The sequence below is a fragment of the Nannospalax galili genome, unplaced genomic scaffold (assembly GCF_000622305.1).
Source record: "Nannospalax galili isolate Female #2095 unplaced genomic scaffold, S.galili_v1.0 scaffold693, whole genome shotgun sequence".
NCBI classification, from domain to species: domain Eukaryota; kingdom Metazoa; phylum Chordata; class Mammalia; order Rodentia; family Spalacidae; genus Nannospalax; species Nannospalax galili.
This window is the reverse complement of record NW_008332653.1, coordinates 3597-29995: the sequence shown is the minus strand read 5'-3', so window position 1 is coordinate 29995 and position 26399 is coordinate 3597. Positions and strand designations below refer to the sequence as shown.

The window sequence follows — 26399 nt, the reverse complement described above, 5'->3', positions numbered from 1 at the left end:
AAAAAAAAAAAAAAAAAAAAAAGGATGCATGCTCTTTCAGAAGAGCTCTAAACACGAGAGAATCTGCTCTGGGCGATAGTAAGAAGTGCGCATGACCCACGGTGCAAGGTACGGCTAGGTAGCAGGGTCCCAACACACACTAATGAGAAGACAGCCGATGCGCTCCTCCACTGATGTGCTCCTCCACTCCTTGGTGGAACAGGAAACTACCTTCCTCTGATTGCAGAAAACCTTAGTGAGTCTTTCTGTAATTGTATCCACAGTTACAGAAAGCAATGTAACAAAGCCAAAGACAAGAACACCTCATGTAGCAACTTTCTGGGTTTTCTTTGGCGCTGTAGGAAAGGGGTGGGGCTGGACCTTGGGTTTCGGGAATTAAGAGAACCACGAAGGCCAATTACAGCCTTCTCTTTGATTAATGTGAAAACTGGTACAGAACAGACTCACTCTTGCCAAAGTCATTAGATCCTTGCTGAAACAAGTAAGCCTGACAGGGCTTCTTCCAAGAGCCTGAATTAAGGGCCGCTTCTCAGAAGGGCTATGACTCTCAGTTGGATCTTGAGACAAGCCAGGCAGGAATATTTTAATTAAGGCTTTGTATAAAATTAAAGTTGGAATAAAGAGATGATAATAACTGATTCCTGAGAGATACTAAGTTACCTATTGGTCTAAGTAGCTACTACTACATTTTATTTACTGTTTGCCATGAATTGCTCTGAGCATTTTATATACATATCAACTCTTCTCCCTTTCACACAACCTTATGAACCCTGCTTTTTTATTATTACCCTTGTTCACATAGAAGTGGAAACACAGAGAGGTCAGAGGACTTATTTGAAGTTGTGCAGAAGACAAAAGAGCTCAGATTCAGTCTCACATGCTCTGGCTCTTGAACCTGTCGGTATAATTCTGGGCTTTTGTTGTTACTATAGTTTTTCTATTCTTTCGAGATAGGGTCTCACCATGATGCCCAAGATGACCTCAAACTTCTGAGCTGAAACAACCCTCTTGTGTGAGCTTCCTAAGTAGCCGGCACCACAGGCTGTTCCCTCACACCAGCTCCAGAACCTGTACTTCTATTCATTATTCTCTAAGGCTCCCAGGTACTTGTTCCATTTAAAATTGTGCAGCAGAATCCCTGGTGGTCTAGCGGTTAGGACTCACACCCTCATTTAAAACTGTTCGCCATCTTGCTCACGGTTAATGCTAAATGCAGCTCTTCATCTTAGAGGGAGATTTCTTTCTTTTTCTTTGCAGTGCTGGGGGTAGAACCCAGGACCTTACACACACCACACAAGCACTCTGCCAGGCAGCTATACTCCAGCTCATGGGTGATATTTTTATGAATAAGCTCTGTTCATAATTGTCTGAGACATATTCGTGAGCTGTCATTGCCACCTGGTGGTAATATGACTCAGTCACAGGAAATATCTGAATGTTGGAGAGCAACCTGTTAAATAACTGAAGATGCAGACCTACAGCAAAAACATGCAAGCATGACAGCCCAGGTCTGGAGAAGACACATGTCCAGGACTGCTTTGGCTCCTACAAGACCTGCTTGGAGTGCTCCGGGTAGACTAACTAAAGAGCTGAGGGCAACGTGGGATGCCTGGATAGCTCAGTGCGTAGAGCATGAGACTCTTAAAAAGCTAAGGATTTGTCCTTCCTAATTTTAGGCATTTCAAACAAAACGTTGTTCTCTACATAGGAAGACGAGGAAACCTTTAAAGCACAAATGGAACTGTTTTCCACTGATACTACCTTTGATCTGACCCTTTAAATTTCTCCAAGGCTACTGAAGACAAATGATCACAGAAATGAAGGGCTGAGATGAGGGGGTGACCTTGGAAGAAAGTGAGGCCAAGTGAATCTGATTACATCTTGTATTATTATCTTAATTAGACAGATAAGGCATACACTGGCAAAATAGTCTCCTTATATTCAAGGATTATCTCTAATGCTTCTTTTATGTACCTTTATCACACTCATCACTTAATAAATGCTTTTTAAATAAGACTGAACTATCCTTTCACTGAGATATTGATCTCTGTTTGATAAAGACGTATCTCTTTTGTGCTCCCCATCTATTCCAGGAGGATTTCAGTTCATAATAAGATATGAGGGGCTGAGAGATGGTTAAGAGTGCATACTGCTCAGCAATTAAAAGTGTGTGCTGTTCTTGCACAAAACTGGGGTTCAACCCCCACACCCACATTGGGAGGCTCACAACTGCCTATAACTCCAGTTCCAGGAGATCTGACACTCTCTGGCTTCCATGGGTACCTGCACACATATGGTATGTACAGAGACAGGCAGACAAATACACATAAATAAAGATAAGTAAAAAGTTTTTAAAAGAAATGAGATGATAAAACTAAGATTATGAATTAAAAAATAAACTAAGTCTCTTCACATCTAAAAACTAATTTTGAATTATTATTTAATAGTACGTAGAGTTACACACACTGATAAAATACCACAAATGCCATAAATAACATTTATGACATTATGACACTGTCATTCTAAGTAGCTAGCACTTTCACTATAATCACATTTTTAAACAACTAGATACTTGTCAAGCTGTGACAATTTTCCAGATGTACTCCTAGAAGAAAGCAAACAGCAAAAAGGTTATCTTCTCAAATTCGTGGTTGGAAGAGACGCCGTATCCATTGCACATAAGTAGAACATTCCACAAACCATCAGAAATCTTTAAGGACAATCCTGTGTCAAAGTAGGTGAGAATTATTTCCAAGAACTCGAGACTTCAGCTTCAGTTCTTTGAGGAGACCATAGTTTGGGCAGGTGACTAGAGGCCAACACTTGAGTTCAGTCCCTGAAGGAACCATAGTAATGACCTCAAGATTCCTTTTAGATTCCCAGGTAGCAACTCTACCCTTCAGAGGATTATGGGAAATGTGCTAATGGGAGGATGAAGAGTACACAACCAGCCCCCTTTGCCTGCTTCATCAACAACTACATGGCCTACCTGCCCTGGTGCTCAGCAGGAAAACAAAAATGGGCTGCTGTCCAAAGTTCTTAATGGCCAGATGCCTCTCTTCTCCTCTCACAGAGCCATCCACACGCTCATAGCTGTAGCCTTTACAAGAGGAGACAACAGAGAAACCTCAACGCCTTTTCAAGGATTCTGGGACAACAACAAAAATCAGCCAATCCAAAAGATGTCAGTTGGACCCTTTCCATATGTCCCTACTTCTAATAATTCCCATGGGAAAATGAAGGGAACCATTCATCATTTTACAAAAGGACACAACACACTCATACTCTGAGTCCTTTAAACACATGTGGTTGAAGTGGAATTAATATGCAGTTTTGACCAGTCCCAAGCAACCCCAACGTCCACTCTATGGTAGTCTGCGTTTGATGAGATACAAGCCCTGGGGGCAGGTGAAACTGTCTGGTGGCCAAGTGTTGCCCTTTCTATGAAGCCTGAGCATTTCCCTCCTGTCACCATGCTTCATAGTCAGAAGGGGAGTTATGAACTGGAATTCTGCTTGTGCTCTAGGGAACCCACAATGTGCCAATGGCATTCGTGCAAGAGTGCACCAGCCTGTGCATCCTGGGGAACCTATAGTGGAGCTCAGAGGCCTAGTCTGGACTAACGTTTCAAACTTCAAAGTCTGGAGCTTATAGTTCTTCACTACTGGGTATGAGATCAACTGAAGTTACAGTTTTTTCAATTAGCACACATACATTTTATTATATATTAAGCAGAGTTCTCAGGTAATGACCTACATTCCCTATGGTTTAGAGAGAAATACCTGGCCCCTTCTCTCCTCTGCATGATCTGTGGGATCTCTGTATATTCATCTTTCTACTGATCCAGAGTAAGTGCTCAGCTGTTGAGATGGACATACGATCCTGAAAGTTCTCACCGAACTGCTATCATACATTTGACATCTCTACATCATTTCCCCCGTCCCAATCTCAGATTGCATCACCAGTGGGGCTGTGGCTGTTTACTTCTGCCCATACTTCCCTACCCACTTCACACGTCACTTCACTCTCCTTATTTTTCGCCTTTGGTTCTGAAGAATGTCCCCACATGGTTTCCTGTGTAACATTCCCACACCTCAATTACTCTTCATGGACCTATGTGACCATTACATCTACAAATGACTGAGGTAATACAGAAGCCAAGGGGAGTCACCTCTGTAGTCCATGTAGTCTTGGAGAATATCCAACATCTGGGTCATTTGGGAGAAAAGTAAAACCCGATGGCCTCTGGTATCTCATCCCACCCTACTCCCCCAAAATGAAACCGGGATGTTCCCCCAAAAAAAAAAAAAAAAAAAAAAAAAAAAAAAAGAGAAACTGCCAGCTCCAGTAATATTTAAGGTACATTTTCCTCAAGTAAAACTTCTTTAGCAAATGAATCCAAGTTTATAAATAAATGAAATTCTAAAGTATAAGTGTAAATATAGTTTAGAGCCTGTCTCAGAAACTCTAACTACTTTATATAAAGAATACAACTCCATATGTTAGTCTAGCCTTCAAAGCAGCAGTTCCTAAACTAGTGTGGAGATATTCCCAGGGGCATGTGTCAATGCATCACAGGTGTAAGAAGTCCTGAAATAGCCAAGGAGCCTCTCACTGGACTGTCAATTCATTCAACTGAAAGAAATACAAGTTTTCATATCAACAGCAGGACAAAAATGCATCTGTGCAGAGCAAAGTGTGAAATTTAAATGTGCTGTGCACCCACAACTTCCCCCATACCACAAGACATGGAAGGCATCAGTCAGTTACCTATAGCCATCCTTACTTGGGGAGAAAGTCACTACCATCTACAGCTATACTGGGTGAAAATTCTGAGATGCATCACTTTAGAAAAGGGGCAGGTGGCGCCTCATCTCCCATGATACATGATGAGAAAAGACAGGAAAGGAGAAGACAAACTTATGGATTAAGAATCAAGTCAAGAATTGGGTGAGATCGAGGCCAACTGGTCTACATAGTGAATTCCAAGCAAACTAGGGAGGTCCTAACTCAAACAAATAAACAAACAAACAAAAAAGGTTGGGCACAGAGGCATGCACTTGTAATCCCAGCACTTGGGCAGTAGGGACAGGAGGACCTCTAGGCTTGCTGAGCAACAATCTAGCCTAATTGTTGAGCTCCAGGCCATTAAGAGGCCAGGTGTCAAAGGTGGTGAACAGTGTTCCTGAGGATGATACCTGAGATTGTCCTCTGGCCTCCATATGCACCTGTACACATGTACCTCTACACTCATGGGCACCCACACATACATACATACATACATACATACATACATACATACATACATACACACATTAAAAAAAAAAAAAACGAAAATGGAAGTGATACCCTATTTTAAAAAACAAAGAAGCCAGACATGGTGGTTCATGCCTGTAATCAGCGCTTAGGAGGCAGAGGCAGGAGGACCACCACAAGTTAAGGCTAGCCTGGTCTATATATCAAATTCCAAGCCACCTATAGCTACATAGCAAGAACCTGTCTTTAAAAAAAAGAGCAAAAACAAAAGCAAAGAAACAAAAGAAGTCAAGCCTAGAGTTCCTTTAACTGGACATTATTTTGGTTGTTAGCTTGAGCCTTTCATGGTTGAGCTGTCCCTCCAGCCCTACTGGACATTATTTTGAATTTGCACATCCTGTCAAAATAATATCCTCATTAAGAAAACTAACTCGTCAGGTATGGTGGCCCATGCCTTTAATCCCAGCACTTGCGAGGCAGAGGTAGACAGATCTCTGTGAGTTCGAGGCCAGCCTGGTCTACACAGTGAGTTCCAGGCCAGCTGGGGCTACAGGGAGACTCTGTCTCAAAAAGACCAAAAATAAAAAAGTTGAACTTAAAAGTGAGAACCTCAATTCTAATTGTACCTCTGCCATGTGCTAGCTGGGTGACCTTGGACAAGTCACAGGCCCTTTCTGGGTCTGTGATAAGAAAAAGTTGGGCAGAAAGTATTTATGAGTTCTCCAACTCTAACAAGCAGATATATCAGAACCAGTAAAACACTGCATGATGTGCAATTATTTAACTTAGATATTCCTAATGTTGGACAATTTTGCCAAATCTGAAGTTTTAGGTTAGTTTAGCCCATTTCTGGGGTAGCTCTTCAGAGACAACTTTGAAATAATTGAGAATCTAGGGTTTTTCTAGTTTCCCCCTTCTTGATATTGACTAGGCAAATGAGGTACAAGCTGGTACCAAGGCACCAAACACTAGACCTGATCTTCTGGTGCCCAACCCATGCTTCTGGGAAAGAGGTCCCCAGGTTCCCTTTTACAACAAGGCCCACATGGTAACAAAAAGGAATTCTTACTGAGCCCTTCTGATGTACCAATTCAGTACAAGGTGCCAACAGGAAACCACAGAAGGCTGGAGTGATAAGGTTAACCATATACTGATGAATCAGAGAGAGAGGACACCTAACTGCTGCAGGAATTCAGTAACAAGGATGATCAAGGAAGGGGGAGGGAAAGATAGGAGGGCACGGGCTAGAGCAGTTGCAGAGAAGGCAGAACCTTAATCAGAGTCTTGAAAAAAGAAAACTTGATCAGTCTCAAAAATATGAGTCACTTCCTTATTACTCAGGCTTCAATGGCCACTAGCTCAGAGCAGCAAATAGGACCCCACTGCCTACCTCGAATACAGAAATGCCAGCAGCTTGTCCAGCAGGTGAAGCTTCCCACTAGCCTCAATCAGGTGGTCTCCAACTTCAAAAGGCTCTGGTTCCACACCTGGGAAAGAAAGAACCTATTTCTGCTAACATGTCCCTAGTAGGAGCAGGCTCCCCGAGGAGAAAAGCCAATTGCTGGGCTACAGTGAAAAAGCCCATGTTCCTTCTACTGGGTAACATGCCCAGGTTCATCTCTGGTTGAGGAATTTTATAATTATGGGTGTGCAGGACAATCTCAATGCTGTTTAACTGCAATCACAAAGCCTGGCATACTCCAAAAGCCTAATGAGTGCAGACCTGAGGAGCAAACCCCACCCTTCAGGAAACTAAAGCATGGTAATGGTCAAGGAAATCCAAAACTGGAGTCCTGAGGCTCTCCTGGGAAGCAAATAAAATGTACAGCCCCTAAGGTATGGGGTAGCAGTCAGAATGACCTAGAGGGCTTCCTTTATGATCTGCATGTGCCTAATATCCCTCCCCCTTGAAGCAAACAAACAAAAAACCAACTGAACAAACAAAAAGCGCTAATGTGCATCTAATTAAGATTCTGTGAAAATTTTATACAGTTCACAGCATTAAGATTCCCTTAAACCGACTGTAGCTAGTCCTTTCTATACTGAGATCTCTGTGACCAGAGGTTGTGAAACTGCTCCACGGGCTTCCAGTCAGAGTGTATTTAAAAGTCTCAGCTTCAGTGAAAAGGAAAAAAACAAAAACAAAAACAGTAAATTCATAGGCCGAGGCCTACAGCAGGACTTAGGAGAAACTTACAGAACTGAGTAAGACCAAGGGGAAGGGACAGACGGCTACAGACATGGCGGGAGAAACAAGACAAGGAGAGTGAGAGGCCTGCAAAAAGGAACGACAACTGGGCCAAAGGTTTCCGAGGGGTTAACTGAACTACGAACTTGGACAGCCATGGAGGTCACTGGTGAACCTGACACAGAGTAAAGGGCTGACTAGTAGATTCTAAACAACAGAAAATCTAATCGTGAAGAAATGCTCAGACTATGACACTCTACAAAGCCTTTGGCTTTATTCTCTAAAATCACCCTATCACGAGAAAAAAGTTAAGGAAAAAATCTTCAGAACATTTCTAGCTTCTAGAAGAATAAAGAGAACAAATATGAAGAAGAATATATGACTGGGTTTTGGTTAAAAAAGAAAACCATAATCTAAAAGGCTATTAGGGAGACGTTTAAATGTGAATACGAACAATTTGTTAGATACATCTTCTTGCTGGTTTTGGCCGTTAAGACCATTAATAAAAATAACATGAAGAAACAGGGCTTGTGTATGAAGTTGTCAAAAAATTGAAAAATTACAAAAGTAAAAAAATATTAACATATAGGGAGAAAGCGTACTGCCTCACCATCAAACAAATACGGGTGATCCACACACTTCCGAAGCTGGGTTAAGATGTTCTGAAGCTTGACTTTTTTTGCTATCTCATTTTCAAATGCATCTGAAAAGTTAGACAAGGGAAGACAAACAGACTAGCAAACCAGCCTCCCCGTCATGTTTCCACGACCTGACACACGTTTCATCATGTATGATTCAAACCCGTATTAACTTCCCAAACTGTACTGAACTGCATTAAGAATTAATAGTATTATCTGTATGAAATTTTCTTAACCGATACTTTTTTAAAAAAGGAACACTAAACTAAGGTATAAGCTGAACTTAGCAGAACTTTATTATTCTATTATCAAAATTCTAAATTTCCTTCTCGAACTGTTTTGGAGTCAAGGAACAAATGGAAATCCAAACTCCTGCTCTCCCTTCTCACTCCCAGTTCCTCCCAGTGAAACTGATCCGACAAAGTTCTGCAGAATGGGATGACAAAAGGCAGGACTAGGGCACTTAAAAGTGCTAAGGAAAATAGGGAGAGCAAAAGGGAAACTTTGTGATTGTACCAACCAATCCTGAGCCATGATTAGGTCCTCTGCTTCAGTGCCACTGCAGCTGACCTGAGACCCACTCAGAATCTAAGACTTCACCCCTCGTTCCTGTTAGAGGGTGTGATTATAAGGTACTTCCTGCATGAAATCACACTCATTCAGTTTTTCAATGGGTGCATCCCCTTGATTACCCAGGTCTTTCATCAAAATGGCCTTGTAGTATTTTTTCTGCAATGCTGACATGCCATGGTACATTACTACTTCTGTCTTCTTGGGAAGCTCCGTGGCCACCTCGGCTTTCACTCGCCTCAGGAGAAATGGCTGCAACAGTCTATGTAGTTCACTTGCTGCGTAAGAAAAAATTAGAGTGTGGATTCAAGACATTAAACAACTGAAAATTATATAGTTGTTATTTTTATTTCTCATTTTCTTATTAACTCTGTGTTCTGCATCAGGATAGTAATTTTTTTTCATATTACAGATGCTCCTGGATTTTGAACAGGGCTATGCTCCTATGAACCTATCACAAACTGAAAATGTCATTAGCTGAAAAATGCATTTAATATACATAACATATCAAACATTATTACATCCCAGTCTACTTTAAAAGTGCTTTTAGTACTTATATAGTCTACAGTTGGGCAAACTAAGTTAACAGAAAGACATTTTACTTAAAAAAAAAAGTGCTGAGGGGTTACTCAGTACATTAAGGTGCTTGCTGCCAAGACTGCCAATCTAAGTTCAACCCCCAGAACCCACAGAGTAGAAGGAGAAATGCCCGAAATTTGTCCTCTGACCTCCATACATGCGCCTCGGCATATGTGTATGTACATATACACACATGCACATACGGTAAATAAATGTAAAACTAAGTTTAAAAAGTGCTGAATTTTAGGGGGCTGGAGAGATAGCTCAGTGGTTAAGTGCAATGACAATTCTTGCAGAGGACTTGGGTTCCATTCTCAATACCACATGGTGGCTAACAACCATCCTAACTCTAGTTCCAGGGGATCTGATGCCCTCTTCTCACCTCTGCAGGCGTTGCATGACACAGGTGCACTTACACACATGTAGGCAATACACTCATACACATAAAACTAAAAAAATAATAAATAAATTTTAAAAAGAATGCTGAATGTTTCATATAATTTGATAGCTGTAGTCAAACAATTCTGGCAACATGGGGCACTATGAGGTATCACTTACTCTCATAGTTCATTGGGGAGCTCTGAGCACTGGTATAGCCCAGCATGACAAAAGAAAACCTTGGGCTAGAGAAATGGCTCAGTGGTTAAGAGCACTGACTGCTCTTACAAACGACCCAGGTTCGATCCCACATGGCAGCTAACAACTGTCCAGTTCCAGGGATCCAATCCCTTTTCCTGACCTCCTTGGGCACTGCACGACATGGGCACACTCATGCAGGCAATAACTCATACGTATAAAATAAATAAATATAATTAAAATTTAAAAAAAGAAAAACCTTATGACATATTCCTATTGAGGGAAAGGATCAAAACTCATAGGTTTTAGGGCTGAATAGTATCCCATTGTACATATGTACCATATTATCTTTATCTAGTCATCTGTTGGTGGGCATTTCACTTAGCTTCATATCCTGACTACTATGAACAGTGCTACATGTGGCTAAGGTTTCATTTTCTTTGGACATGAACCCAACAGTGAGATTGTTATATTGTATGCTAGATGCATTTTTAGCTTTTTATTTTTTTCTTGGAGACAAGGTCTCACTATGTAGTCCTGACTGGCCTGGAATTCCCTATGTAGACCAGGCTGGCCTCAAACTCACAAACATCCATCTGCCTCTGCCTCCCAAGTGCTGCAATTAAAGGCACACAGCACCACACCCGGCTTGCATTTTTAGCTTTCTGATGCACCTTAGTCCTCTTTTCCACTATGGTTGCACAAATTTATACTCGCCCATTAGTGTACATGTTTCTCTTTTTCCACATCATCACTGGCGTTTTTTTGCCTTTTGGTAACAGCCATTTCATTGGGGTGAGGTGGTGAATCATTGTGGTTTTGATTTGCATTTTCCTAATGATTACTCATTGAGCACTTTAATACATTTAACAATAATGTGTTATATAGTTCAAAGGAGTTAGAAGAGAGTATTTTTATATGAGTTTTCTTCTTGGACAATTTCATATATGTATATAATGAATTCTGGTAGAAGAAAACATCTGAGGGCATTCACCATAATAAAGAAATAATAACAGTTTAACTGATGATATGCTAATTACCTGAATTGATCACAACCCACTGTATACATGAATCAAACCCACAGAATACTACGTGCCAACAGAAATTCAAAGCTCAATGCAATTTCTACTGAATATGCATTGCTTTCACTACATCACAAAGTCAGAAATTTCTGCTGTGCCACCTGAAGTGGGTTTCTCTCTCAAAAAAGATTTATTATTTTAATTCTGTGTATGTGTGTATGTCTGTGCACATGAGTTCAAGTGCTCCCAGAGGTCAGAGGCCTCAGATCCCCTAGAACTGGAGTTAAACGTGGTTGTGAGCTGCCTGATGTGGGTGCTGGAAACTGAAGTCAGGTCCTCTGCAAGAGTAGCAAGTGCTCTTAACCACACAGCCATCTCTCCAGTCCAAGGGGAAGGCCATCTTCATTTCTTCTTTCACTGGGTTCTTCATCTCAACTCCTTCTTGAACTATTACTGGTGCTTAATCCAAGAACTGGGAACACTTAAAACTTGATTCTTACTAATAATCATATTTCCTTGAAGTTCTTTTGTTCCCAGTGGAGAGCAATTTAATACACTCATGCTCATATAATAACTGACCAGATGTCCTCTACATGTCTGGCAACTCTACCCACAGGAATAACTAGAGCAGGTGCCCCAGGAAATCTTTAGCCTGCGGTATGGGGATTTCTTTGGGAGAAGCCTCTCCAGCTCACACTTACATATGAAATCATTAGACTGCCTGACCATCCTAGGGTGACATCACAGGGACATTCAGATAATTCCACAAGGCAGAATGGCAAAGGTGTGAGAGAAAGCTGCCATCACATGACCACCTTCTCTTTCTCATTTCTACTTCCCAGTCACCTCAGACACTGGCTTTTAGTGTTACAGAACACTGAACAATGGTTTGGGACTACAATATACACTTTTCTACTTACAAAACTGAGCTAAATAATCCCCACTGTTGAATCATTTAACAAAAAGCAAGAGAGTCATGAACAGCAGACCAATGAAGATACACAGGCATCCAGCATCTGCCTTCTGTCTGTGGCTCTTCCCCTCCCTGGAAGGTATGTTCTGGTATTACCCCTCTTTCTTTCTACCTCAAACTGCTATACACAAGGGCAGCTTCTGGGCCAACACCTCTTGGGGATGACTTATAACAAAGGAACCTGCCTGATTTGGATTCTTTCTCAATAGCCTGGTAACGTTGAACAAAATCTTCCACCTGCTCCTTGTTGAAGACATCAGGCTCCACAACACTGAGGAGCGCGTAGAGCTCCCGGAGGCTGTTCTGGATGGGAGTTCCAGTGAGCAGGAGGCAGAAGACCACTGAGAACTGAAGCATACAAAGAAAAAAACATTAAAAATCCCCACCCTGAAGGTTCAGCACCAAGAGGTATGCTCTGTTTAATGAAGGAAATAACTACAGTTCAACTATAAAAAGGGGATGATAATCCTACACAGTATCGTAAGGATGCAAGTAACATTGCTTTATGATCGTATTCAATAAGGTTACTGCTATTTAAATTATTATGTTGCCACAGACAGGCACGCATGTGGGCATGCACTTTGAGAAGCCAAAAGCTATAGCGTCAGGCCTCTCCACTACAGGCAAGAAACAAGATCTGTACTACAACAATGCCTTTTTGGAAAGCTTTATGGTATATCAAGACTTTTGGATGTTTCCGGACATCCTGTTACACACCGCCCCAAATGGAAAAGACTTATTTAAATTTTTGGAAACACATGATAAAAACAAGAACAAGAAACTTCTTATCAGTAACTAAATACTTATAATTTATAATAAAAGGCTAAGACAAACAATAATAAGGCCTTCCTCCTTGGAACCCCTCCCACTCTCAGGAGCTGCTTCTCATTTTTCCTTAGTAACTCTGTTTGCTCTGCTCAAAACAAAAATAATAACAAAAGATATTAGACCAAGGACTGTCAACCTCTGAAATGACATTAACAAGAACTTAGACCATCAGAACTAATGTAGCAAAATAAGAATGCATATCCTACAGATGCATGTTACATACATACACAAAATACAGTGAGTACATCCACAGACAGACACAGGCATACATACATATGCATATTTTATGTTTAAAACAATGTTTTTATTTTTAAAATACTCATGTAGGTGATTGTGTACACTCACACACAGCACAGAATACAGCAGCACGTACATATATCAAGTGTTAATGTAGAAGTAGGGCTACTGGGGACTTTTCCTTTTCTTGTCTCTCTAGATTTTGTCTAGGGAGGGATCAGAAGACAGTGCTTTTATAAAGTAATAAATATATAATTAATTAAAATTTATTTAAACATTTTTTTTTTAGTTTTCTTCTTTTGTCTCTTTTTAAAATGCCCAGTATCTGCCCATTTATGCCGACTCTGCCTATCAGACAATGTTTTTCAAGTTATGACAACTCTGGGGACTGACTTTCTTTTTCAAAGCATGCAATAACCACAATTTGCAGGGTATGTTCTAGCAAAGAGCTGACGAGATCAAGAACACAAGGCCACAAGGTAACCAAAGGGGCCATTCCTGATAATCAGCTTTTCCTATGATACCAGTTAAGTTGTTGATTTGATGTAGTGTCCATTCTAGCACCAAATCTTATAGCTGGGTAAAAAAGATCCAAAGACAATTTGTCTTTTCAGCACTTCATAAGCTTTGTGAATAAAATATTTTATAAGCATCGCCCGTGTTATTAGATATTCTTCTTCTGAATGATTTTTCATGGCAGCTTTGCTGGGTGAATGCTCTGTAAGGAGGACACATAAATGACAGAACCAACCCTCCGTTTTCACATTTATGTTACTTCCAACATTCATAAACAAATGGAAAACACTATTAAAGAGGAAAAACCACACAGAACTGCCCCTTCCCACCTCTCAGCCCAATAAATAAATGTATTTTTCTTTCAACCATCTAGTGATCTGCAATTCAAACCTCACCTAAAAAGGAATGCTGTAATGACTCAGAGAATCTTCCTTACTTCACCTCTCAGAGCAAGCTCTGAAGACAGCAACAGAACTCAGTATCCCCACTTCAAATCCACAAATCCGGGTTCTTTTACTACATCTGCCTCTTCACCAATTGCAAATTAGTAAATTGCCATGGTAGTTTATGGCAATCTTCTATGAGGACAGATACTTGGACTATGACAACTGCTATATTTTGAATGTGCTCCCTCCTAAATCCACATGTTGCCAACAGTATTAAGAAGTAATTAGAGCATGTGAGCTCCTTTCTTGTGAAAAGGATCAAAGCCCTTTTTTTTTTCTTTAATATTATTTTTATGTGTATGTGTGTACTGCCTGCATGTAGGTTAAGTGCACCCGTGTCGTGCAATACCTGCAGAGGACAGAGAGGCTGTCGGATCTCTTGGAACTGGAGTTATGGACAGTTATTAGCTGCCGTGTGGGTGCTGGGATTTGAACCTGGGTCTTGTGCAAGAACAGCCAGTGTTCTTAACCGCTGAGCCATCTCTCCAGCCCAGATAAAGGCCCTTTTAAAAGAAACACTGGGCTAGCTTTTCTCTTCTCTCCCTTGTCCTTCTGCCATATAAGAACATGGTACAAAGGCCCCAGCACCTTGATCTTGGTTTTCTAGCCTTCGGAACTGTGAGAAATAGATGTTTCTTCCTAAGTTGCACCATCTGTGGTACTGTGTTAAAAGTAACACAAACAGACTAACATAAAAACCTCTTGGGAAAGAGACACTGTTAAGGGTCTCTGAAAGAAGGCAGTGACAGCAGAAGCAGGGGATGCCCTACCAGGGGCCAGCAATCTACAGACACCGCATCTGCTTTCAGACTCTAAAAACTGCAACTTATAGGTCAGTGAATGTAGAACCAAAGTCTAAGGTTTTCTTTTAATTTAATTTCCTTTATTTAAGGTCTGAATTTAAGCAATTTGTTACAGGATGAGGACCAAACTTCATCACCACAAAAACAAACGAGGCTCATGAATTGAATAAACCTTTAACCAAGGAGAAAGATATTCCAGTTTTCATGGGTTTCTCAGGAAAAAAAAAAAAGTCAAATCTGGCCGAGAATATTCTAATCTACTTTTCCAGAATAGCACTAGAGTTCAAGAGAAGAGAATGAAAACAGATCAAACTGTGAAATATGACAAAGACCAGACAGCATAAAGGCGCTGTTCACTGGTCTTCATGGCTCCATGTAAACTATTAAGTTCTTTAAAGAGGTAAACTTGGTAAAAGGTACAATATACCCACTATGTCTGCTCCTGCAATTAGGGAATTAAAATAATTATTGCTGTAAAGAAATGGAAGACAATCAAAAGAAAGTTAAAGCATTTCCAAAAAGATATACTGTACTTTATTGGGGTGGGGTCTGATACAATAACCAGATTTTAATAAACATTACTTTTTATAAATGAAAGGGGGAAGGATATTAAGTACTATTTCTGTACCCAAAACTCCCAAATGTTCACTTAGTCTTTCAGAAATCTGACTGAAAAAAATAGCTTCAATTAAATTGACTCTATTAAGGCCTAAACTAACTAAAAAAAAAAGTCTCACTATACAACTGTCCCATATCTGCCACCTGAGTGCTGGAATTATAGGCATGTACCAGACCTGGATAATAGTCTTTTAAACAGCAATTTAGGGGAAGGGGTGACTAAGTGGGACACTAGAGTATTTTTAGGGCAGTGTAACTACGATTTGATGCATGGACTCCAATGGTAAAGGGATGAGGTACATTTCTTCCAACTCATAGAATGTATAACACTAAAAGTGAACCTGTAAGGTATGGATTCTGAGTGAATGTCGACATGGGTCCATAACTTGCAACAAATATGTTGCTCTGGTGGCAGATGCTATGAACGAGGGCATTGGTGGGGAGGCGGTAGGGAATATAAAAAAAAATCTCTGTGCCTTCTGCTCAATTTTGTTGTAAAGCTAAAACTGCTCTTAAAAATACCATCTTGGGGCTGGAGAGATGGCTAAGCAGTTAAGAGGACTTGTTGCTCTTGCAGAGGACCCAGGTTCGTATCCCAGTACCCACATGGTGGCTAACAACCATCCATAACTCCAGCGCCAGGGGATCCAACATACTCTTCTGACCTCTGAGGGCACTGTATGGCATGGTGTATTTACAAACATGCAGACAAAACACTCATACACATAAAAATAAAATACATAAAAATTTTAAAATTTAAACAAAATAAAGTTTAAAATACTGTCTTAAAAAGAGGGTGAGTTACATGAACAAAGACTATCCTGTAAATTTACCTCTGAAAGTGTCCTGTGCAGCAGGGAGTTTTGGTTTTTCAACCTGTGAGCTTCATCCACAGCAAGAACACTCCAAGAGAAGCTGAGGGAGAAAATTCCAACATTCAGTTTTGTATAACTCAGCCTCACAACTGCCTTACTGTAAGATTTCAACTACTGTTAAAAAAGACTCAGAGTAAGCCTACTGTTCTAGAAATACATCCGAATTCCCTCCTAATCAGAGGGAGCACTGTGTGCATAAGACACCTAGATAACAAGTGCATGCAAGAGTTTTTTTCCCCCAAGATGAAAAAAACTAAGTGGAAAGGCAGGAACCATAGCCAGAAAGAGAGAAGAAACGTTTAGAACCATGTACCAAATACTAAGCTTGTAACTGCATTGTTTAGTCTATTGTGTCAATGAGAAGATGAAAGCTCAGAAAGGTGAAAGGTCAGGTGATTTGGTTAATGTCATAAAAACAGAACTGAGATTCAAAACCACAAGAAAAATGGAGAGAGTCACGTTGTAGTAACCAGAGAAACTGGACTGTAACATGGAGAAGCGGTGAACAGAAGCAGATGTTACAGAGATGTCCAGAATTATCTCCACTGAGTTTGTGGAGGTCATTGGTGGCCGTTGCCAGAATGTTTTATAGTGCAGTAGAAACAACAGAAATGTATAGACTTTCCATCACAAAAGCACATACACACACAGACATTTCTATATTGAATGCATTTCAATATGCAGTTCAGGCCAGCCTCAAACTTGCAATCCTCCTACCTTAGTCTCCCAAGGGCTGGGATCATAGGCAGATACCACTATACCTTGGCTATAAAAGCATATTTCTGACAAATATTTGGGGAAATTGTTTCAAACCTCCTCCAAATATGGAAATATTATAGAAATATATATATACATATATATGTATTATGATACATTATTTAAGACAGCAAAAAACTGAAAATAAACTAAATAATGATAAGTGATAAAATATATGATTATGCAAAAAGGCCCATATGGCCATTTTAATACAAACACCTGTCACCCCAGCACATGGGAGGCAAACACAGGAGGAGGAACATCATAACTTTGGAAGTCAGCCTGATTTACACAGCAAGTACCAGGCCAGCTAGAGCTACACAGAAAAATCCTATCTCAAAAATCCCACACTAAAACAAACAAATAAACAAAAAACCCAAACTAAAAAACAAACAAAAGATATAAATCTTCTACGTCTTTTAAAACTGTGAAAATAAAGTGGACATTGCTAAGGTTTTTTTTTTTTATTTTGTTTATAAACATTATGTAATCACATTACATTACCTTTATATTTATTTTTTTTTACATTTACTTATTGTGTGCGCGTACGTCTACGGGTGTGGGCTCGTGCTTACCATAGTGTGTATGGAGATCAGAGGACAACTTGTGTGAGTCAGTTCTCTCCTTTTACCGTGTGGGTTCTGGGGATTGGACTCACATCCTTAAGCTTGGTAGTAAGTGCCTTTACCCAATGACCCATCTTACCAGTCCAACACTAACTTTGCATTTAAAGATCCAAAAGATTTCTGTTTATATTGTTAACATGCATAGTCTTAAAAGTTCATAACATACTGCTTTAGAACAGACATTATATTACATTTCCCAATATTTTCAGAATGTACAATACAGTAATGGGAAATGTAATCCTTTATATTTTTAAAATATTTATTATTTTTTATTTTATGTATATGAGTGTATTGCCTGCTTGTATGCAAGTGCACCCATTTCATGCAATGCCCGTGGAGGTCAAAAGAGGTCATCAGATCCCCTAGGAACTGGAGTTATAGGCAATTGTTAGCTGCCATGTGGGTGTTAGAAACTGAACCTGGGTCCTCTACAAGAACAGCCAGTGCTCTTAACTGCTGAGCCATCTCTCCAGCCCCACAAGAAATATAATCTTAACAGAAGAATTCATCTATGTCGCTAGGCTTCATATTGAGTCAACATTATAAATATCCCTGTTATTTAGGTGCTTAACTCTACTTAGCAATGAACTCAGAACAGAATCAGAGATAGAAAGACTGTGTTTCTGATGAATAAATTCACTTAAATGAAATTATGGTAAAACAAAGCACTGAACAGAAGTCATAAAAATCTATAACCTAGCTTTCAGTACTTTAAAGTAAGACAAAAACAGAAATCTGTTTATAAGAACCCAAATGAGGGAAAAAAATTTAAATATGATAAAGCACTGTGAACCCAAAACTTCCTAACTATTAAAGACTCAGAATCCTCACCTAACCATGTCCTAACTATGCAGGTTACAGAGAGTGAAACCTTCTCAACATCTCTTCTGCTCTTACTCCTAAACTCTGCTCTTCTTTAATTACATTTAGTACAACCATACACTGCAACAGCCCATCCCAACTATGAGGCAGCACTTAAAGTTAAATCTAAGTCTGAGTCAATATGAGTCCCAAAATTTAACTAATTAGAAGTACACCTCAATCTCCCTTTCCAAAGTTAACTGATGGCTACTTTAGGTTATTTCCTGAAATAATTACTCACCTTTTACATTATAAAATCCCCAAACAGAGGTGGAAAGTATCTGTGCAAGTTGCAAAGTGAAGAATCTAGTATCCACTAATTACCAGCCATAAATATTAAATTTTACTAATTCCATAACAGCCATCCACAGTAAGAAGCTTAATCAGCCCATTTGATAGACAAAGACACTGAAGTTCATGGAGATTAAGGAACTAACCTAAGAACATACAGCTAAAGAGAAAAAGGCTAGAACACAGGACTCCTGCCATGCATGCCTATCCGTAAACAGGACTCAGAGAAGGCACATCAGGCATTCTAGAAAAGAGGCAGAGTACCACAATATAAAGGAAAGACATGACCTTCGTGATTCATTCAAGTTTCCACCATAGGACAACCTACTCACGATTTTAGAAATGAGGCATCTTTCAAGCAAATCTGAAAAATTAAGGAAGACACATTAAAAAGGCTGGAACTGATAGATTCTGATATTAATAAGCTAGATTTCTTGTTCCTGTTAATTCTCATAAATTACAGGATTTTTAAAAAAATATTAATCATTTTTATTTTATGTGTATGAGTATAATGCCTGCATGTAGGTAAGTGCACCTGTGTCATGCAATGCCCACAGAGGGCAGAAGAGGGCATTGGATCCCCTGAACTGGAGTTAGGGCAGTTGTTAGCTTCCCCTAGAACTGGAGTTACGGACAGCTGTTAGCTGCCATGTGGGTGCTGGGATGCTGGGATTCGAACACAGGTCTTCTGCAAGAACAACAAGTGTTCTTAGCCACTGAGCCATCTCTCCAGCCCCAAATTACAGGACTTAAGTCTTACTTGTTCACTAAGTAAAAAAATAAACAGAAAACAAAACAACTTCTGAGTATAATTTCTAAGTAGCACTACCTTACAAACAGAAGGGAGGTATGGTTAAGTGGATGGTCTTACTTATAGTGACCCAGTCTTAGTCTAACAAAAAAAATGAGACTACAGCCGAGTGTCCATTGCTAGCCCCCCATTAATAAACAGAAGCCCCTTTCCTCTGCCTGCCGTCTGTGATCAACCAAGAGACAGCGTAAGTGCCGCAGAGAGGGACCAATACATAACTAAAGCGAAGCTCAAAAACCCTTCACTTCTATGGTCAGAAGGTCGAAATTCAATGTGACAAGGTTGAGTCCCTTTGGGGAGTAGCGGGCAGGGAGTTGGGGGGGTGGGTATTCTGTTTCAATATCATTTCAGTGGATTTAACAACTTGTAAGGCCCAGGTTAGGAGTTCCTGCTATAGAGAAATAAACAGATACCTCATAGGTAGTTAGCAGCACATGAAAACCAGACTCCTGTTTTAGGTCTTGCTGCAGGCAGGCTCTTTCCTCCTTATCACCTGTGTATGTGACACAGGAAAGACCTGGAGCAAATCTAGAGCCGAGAAAAGAGGCAGACAGCCCAGATGTTAGGGTCACAGGACAGGACAATTATCTGGAAAATCACATGTCATGGAAGCAATGCAATGTACAGATCTCATGTGATCCTGTACCAGGAAAGAATCCTGGGGGCTCCAAATTATGTCTAGAGTCATGGATGAACCTCAGGATCAGGCCCCAGTGTAACTATCTGGGCATCAGAGAATGGTCTAAGAGGGCTTTGTATTGTCTTTAAAAAACTGAACTCTTTCCATAGCAATTACTTCCTGCACCACCATAAAAAGGATGGCTCTCCTTTAGCTCAACAAAATTAACTGAAAATGAGTACTGAGGCCAGGTGTATTGGTGCACACCTTCAATCCCAGCACTCGGGAAGCAGAGGCAGTCAGATCTCTCTGAGTTCAAGGCCAGTCTGGTCTACATAGTAAGTTCCAGGCTAGGTGGGGCTACAGGGAGACCCTGTCTCAAAAAGACCACAGGAAAAAAAAAAAAAGAAAGAAAGAAAGAAAAAGAAAAAAGAAAGAAAGAAAATGAGTACTGACCTTTAAATTGTCAAACAGTAGCCACAACATCTGGTAGACCCTCCCCCATCAGTCCCCTGTCTCCCAACCTTGCTCCAGTTCAGAGCTTTCCGTAAGTTCATTAACTATGATAAGACATTATCATTTTATCATATTTTACATCATCCAGAAAAATATCTTAAGCAATGTCAACAACAAAATTTCATTAGCGTTGCCTCTGTACCTCTCCAACTCCTCTTTCCAGTTGCTCAAAACAGACAAGGGGCAGAGAATCAGAAACGGCCCTTCATCATTCAATCTTCCCACCAAGTAGATGAAGAAAGCAATAGTCTGGAACCAGAAAAAGAAATCAGTTTTGATCCTGGTTCCTCATGAGAAACAACCACAAAGATCCCACAACCATAGGGAACCACACACTTACACACAACTTGTTTTACAATGAAATTATGCACAATCTTCCTCACGTTAGGGGGGACTCCAATCCTAGACTAAAATCATGTAAGCCTGGGTAAACTTGCCAGAGGAATTTATGGTGTTCAAATACTTCACTAGTTAGCAAGCAATGAGGCTCAGTATTTATGTAATTGAATCTCTAATGTGAAAAAGAGAGCTAGGAAAGAACAGAAATCAATGAAAACAAGGGCGCGATCAGATCTCTGACATTCTAAAACAGAGCCAGCAGTGCCAAAACACCACTGTAAAAAAGACCAATGAGGTGGCCACCTGTTGCTGGCTGGGCTCCCACGACAAGGATGCTTCCCTTTGTCTTGAATGCCTTCCTCCTTTCCCCCCATGTATGGGTTCTTATGAGTACTTTCTTTGGGCTGTGTTCCTCCAAGCCCCAGTTATACAACAGCAAAAAAAACAAACTCCTTGCTCTCCCGGAGAGCACACTGTAATGGAGAAATCACAGTAAATTATCTCATGAGTGAAAGTAAAGATATAAAATGAAAGCCTTTGAAAAGCAGGAAGGGTTCCTTATGGACACACCTGTATGTACTTGGAAGGTGCTGTACTACACAACAAAAATAAACAAGGGCACGTGAGGGGACACCATGCCCAAATGCTGGGCTATTTCAGAAAAAACAATCTATTCTAAGGATGTAATTCAAAATCCTGAATCCAAAATGCCAACCGGTATTCAAATCAAGATTCCATTACACAGCACAATAAGGGGAATTGGCCTATAAAACATCCCTCATGTATAAAACATTTAAGGAAATTATGATAAATTTTCCTGATGGAATATTATGTTGGAAATAATAACTGCAAAATAGAAAATTCAAAATTACTATGGCAGCATCATTTTTTGTTGTTGTTGTTGTTTTTTTGAGACAGGGTCTCCCAGTAGCCAGCTGGCCTGGAACTCACTATGTAGACCAGGCTGGCCTTGAACTCAGAGATCTGCCTGCCTCTGCCTCCCAAGTGCTGGGATTAAAGGTGAGCGCCACCACACCTGGCATTTTTTTTTTAATGTTGCTTCTTTTTATTTATTTGTTTATCTGTTATTTTTAAATCTTTCTGAGACAGGGTCTCCCCATAGTCCCAGCTAGTCTGGAACTCACTACGTAGACCAGGCTGGCCTTGAACTCACAGAGATCCACTTGCCTCTGCCTCCCAAGTGCTGGGATTAAAGGCTTGTGCCACCATCTGCTGGCAGTATCGTTTTAACAACACACAAATTACATGAACTACATGTGCGCCATATCAGCCTGTAAAACACAAACTGCTATTCATGACTGTGGTTGGAGTGCTGGGATTAGAAAGTGACAATTTTAAAAATATGATTATATTCATTTTATAACAGAAATAATTTTCTTTTTAAATTACTTATGCAACTGGACTTTCTAGCCCAAACTGTGCCCTTCTCACAGTGACTCAGCTGAACTAAAGCCACTCTGTTTAGCTGTCCTAAGGAGGCAAGTTAGAGAAGGTTTATTTTTGTTACCATAAACCAGATATGTAGGCCCTAGTGAATTCTACCAAACATTTAAGGAAGAAGTGGTATAAATTTTTTATAAATTCTCCCAGAAAACTGAAAAGGGCCTGCTTCTCAGCCCATTCTGAGGCTAGCTCCTACCCAGTATGAAAACCAACAAAAACATTACAAGGCAAGGAAATTACAGACACATAATCTTCATGACCTAAATGCAAAAATTCTAAACAAACTTTATCGAAACAAATTTGAGGTGACCTATTTTTAGGGAGCTTAAAGTAAAACCGAAAGGCAAAGGGAAGCGGAATTTGCTGACTCTGGATGAAATCAGCAGGACAAACCCCACAACTAAGGCAAAGGTGGCTGAGGGACAACCCTTCACTGATGGAAGAGCCTGTAAAACTTGGTTCCTAAAGGCCACAGGGGACTGACCTTTGTTCTAATTGTACAGTTCTCAGTTTAGGAATGTACAACAACCAGGTTTCTTGGCTCAAGAAACCCACAAAACATAAGAGAGTACCTCCAGGTGCCCTCTTCAGAGGTCAAACAGTACTCTGAGTAATTAATTCCAAGATTGATGAGAGAGGCACGCCTGGCTTAAATGAGATAGTCTCCAGCATGTGACCAGGCTGGCCTATGTACAGAACAGCTGCAGACTGAGGTTCATGGAAATAGGGTGAGACTGAGGTGTGTGTAAGTTGGGTGAGTCTTGGAGGGGGCAGTTAGCTTCTAAAAGAACTGATAAGAACCTTGATGGCTCCTGTGGTCACTGGTGAAGCCTTTCAGGGTTGGAAAAAGTTTCTCACCATCGTTTTTAGCTAAGTTACTGCCTTTGCCATGTATCCTGAGCACACTGATTTGCTTTGGTATCCTACTGATTAGTAGACCTTGTGTGATTAACTCCAGGATGTGACTGAACTTTCTGATCATCCTGAGAGAAGCATCAATATCAACATTCTACCCCTTGAACAACATCCAAAGAAACTACATCTGGTTCTCCAAGTCTCTGGGCCTTCTCTTGCCTCTTTTTAAGATCATTAGTTGGCTAAGTCAGTTTGCAAACCATACAGTACTGCAACTGTACTTTTCAACCATGGTAGAGAACTGGGAAGCAGATACCTACATAGAGCACTGTTAAAGAAGTCCAAGTCAATTTGATCCCTGGGCAGGTAGTTTCTCTACATAGAGAAAAGGCCTGGGTCAGGTTTATTAACTACACGCTTCCAACTAAGAAATGCCTTCTCCCAGATACATATGAAAAACCAGGTTTAATAAGGGTGGTAGCAAAATTTAAAAAAGAAAAAAAAATTAGAAAAAGGAACTCCAGGGTTATGATCCCTTAATAAATTATTTTAGGCGCTTCACATTCTAATAGGGAACACATATTGTAACTAGCAGGTAAAGATGGCAACGCACCATGAGGAGGTATTTCAGTGGCGGAGAACAGGGCTCACTTCCCAGTCACATACCTGGCAGGTCTTACCCAGGCCCATCTCATCTCCCAGGATGCAGCCATTTTGGCAGTGGAAGCACTGAGCTAGCCAGTTGACTCCCTCTAGTTGATAAGGGCGTAGATGAATGCCTAGAAACAAACAAAAAATACAGACAGTCCAAAGAGAAAACATTTCAGCAGGTACATAAGTTAAAGTTCTAAGACTGAAGGAAGTGGCCTAAATTCCTGTAATTCCAAAGTTTACCAGTCATATTGTTTGCTGAGAGATTTCAGGTAAGTAAACATATGCTAACTTTCCAGTTACTTTTTAAGACTTAGCCATCCTCTATCACCCATTCAAAGTCCTGAAACAGACTGGCATTGTTACCAAATCCACTTGAGAGAGGAGAAGGTAAACTTGGGTTTTGACCGCTACAACTTCTACACTGCCCGAGTCCCATACCAGTGTCCATTCCTGAAAATGAGGCATTACAAACAACTCACCAACAAGCAGCACGTGGGCTGTGCATGTGCTTGCCGGGAAAGTTGCAGACAGGACTCCTTTAAATTATGCTTCAACATAAAAGCGAAGCAGAGAATGGAAATGATAACATTGCTTTTATGCTGAAGCATAATTTAAGGAGTCCTGTCTACAAAGGAGTGTTTCACAGTTACAGCTTGAAGGAGAAATGTCTTCCACAGGCTCATTTCTCTGAACCCTTGGTCCCCAGCAAAAGATGCTGCTGGGGGAGATTGTGGAACCTTCTGGAGGAGGGGCCTGGCTGGAGGACGTAAGGAGGGAAATAGTGGATGGGCATTAAGGGTTACAGCCCAGCTCCAGTTTTGGCAAGCTCATGTGCAAGAGCAGTACACGCTCTTAACCTCTGAGCCATCTCTCCAGTCCCTCAAAGCTCAATTTTTTAAAATGATATGAAATTATGTCCACAAAGATAACAGCGCTAATATTTAAGAGTCAAATGTAAAAACAGAAGATTTAATATAAAGAATTAGAATTGTTGGAAGGACTGCAGGAGTCACCTCAAGGTCAATTCTGGGTAGAAAGCAGAATCGGTACCACAGAATTGGCCAACCAGCAAAGTACCTTCCTCCACGACCAGGAAGCCAAGGACCAACCAGAAGGCCATGGCAACAACCGTCAGCCCCAGAAACCTAACACCTCCCACTACAATCCAAGCCAGCAAAATGGATGCTCTGCACCCAGCCCAAATCCCACTGGTAGCAGCCAAGAGGGGTGCAGGAAACCTGCTGCACACTGTGGCTTTTTCCTCACCAAAGCCCATGCTTGCCTGAAGCCAAGTCATGACAGAACAGCAGGGAATCTAGAAAACAGTATTCTGCTTTCTAACCTCAAGGATGTGAATTAGAGTCTCTTTCTCAGCTCTCAGGCAGAGGACCAAAGTGGCAATGCAAACAAAACTGCCTGAAGGAACAGGTCTGCATATTCCAACACCAAAAATATCTTTATGGTCCAAAGACAAACACCAAATGACCAGTGAGACTAGTAACCAGACAAATATGACATTAAATAATAAAACAGCAATTTTAGCTTCTCAAATTAGAAATTACCAGTTCTGCTCAACATGAAGAAAACCCCCAAATTTTGTACTCTTTGTTCTAGAAACAGCTTAGTGGATTTAAAAATCCATACCTATAGACCAATGTGGTGGCACACACCTTTAATCCCAGAACTTGGGAGGCAGGGGCAGGTGGATCTCTGTAAGTTCAATGCCACCTGAAGTCTGGTCTACATAGTTCCAGGCCAGTTGGGGCTACAGGGAGATCTTCTCTCAAGAAGACAAAATTTGGAAAAATCTAAATCTATAATAAACATTTGGTTGTGAGGGTATCTATTATTTATTATAGCAAAATATATACAAAAAATAAGTGTGTCTGGAGAGATGCTCAGCAGTTGTTAAGAGCACTGGCTGCTCTTACAGAGCACCGAGGTTTGGTTCCCAGTATCCATATGACAGCTGTATTAGTCAGGGTTCTCCAAAGAAACAGAACTGATAGAATGAATATACACGTACAGAGATTTATCAGCTTAGCTTACAGGATGGAGACCGACTGGTCCAACAATGGCTGCACCATACTGGAGAGGCTGAGAATCCGTAGTTGCTCAGTCCACAAGGCTGGATGTCTCAGCAGTCCCAATCTGGCACTGAAGGTCTGACAAATTCCAAAAGATCAGCTAGTCTTCAGTCTACAGCAGCAAGATGAACTCCCCAGCAAGAGAGAAGGCAAGCAGCAAGAAGCCTGGCATTCTCCTCTGTCTTGGCCTTTTATATGGGCTGCCATCAGAAGGTAACACCCACATTTAGTGTGTGTCTTCCAGCTTCAGATGATCCAATCAGAAGATCTCTTTCATTTCAGTTAATCCCAGATCCAGTCAAGTTGACACCCAGGATTAGTCATCACAAATCCACCCCTTGTCAACTTGACACCCAATAGCATCTCTCTATGTCATGCTTGATTTTCAAATGAAA

General features: G+C 40.7%; 1 protein-coding gene across 1 annotated transcript in view; it reads right to left on the bottom strand.

The window, feature by feature from the left end:
- Positions 1 to 24042, bottom strand: part of Chd1l (chromodomain helicase DNA binding protein 1 like) — a gene marked incomplete at its 5' end in the record, with an annotated part of 47579 nt that extends 23537 nt beyond the window's left edge. Inside the window, 11 exon segments of the mRNA XM_017796752.2 lie at positions 2990 to 3100; positions 4172 to 4245; positions 6647 to 6743; positions 8055 to 8147; positions 8775 to 8930; positions 11988 to 12150; positions 16084 to 16165; positions 18992 to 19023; positions 19884 to 19998; positions 20748 to 20854; positions 23930 to 24042. Of these exon segments, the coding sequence (XP_017652241.2) occupies positions 2990 to 3100; positions 4172 to 4245; positions 6647 to 6743; positions 8055 to 8147; positions 8775 to 8930; positions 11988 to 12150; positions 16084 to 16165; positions 18992 to 19023; positions 19884 to 19998; positions 20748 to 20854; positions 23930 to 23953 (1054 nt within the window).
- Between the last annotated feature and the right edge of the window lie 2357 nt (positions 24043 to 26399).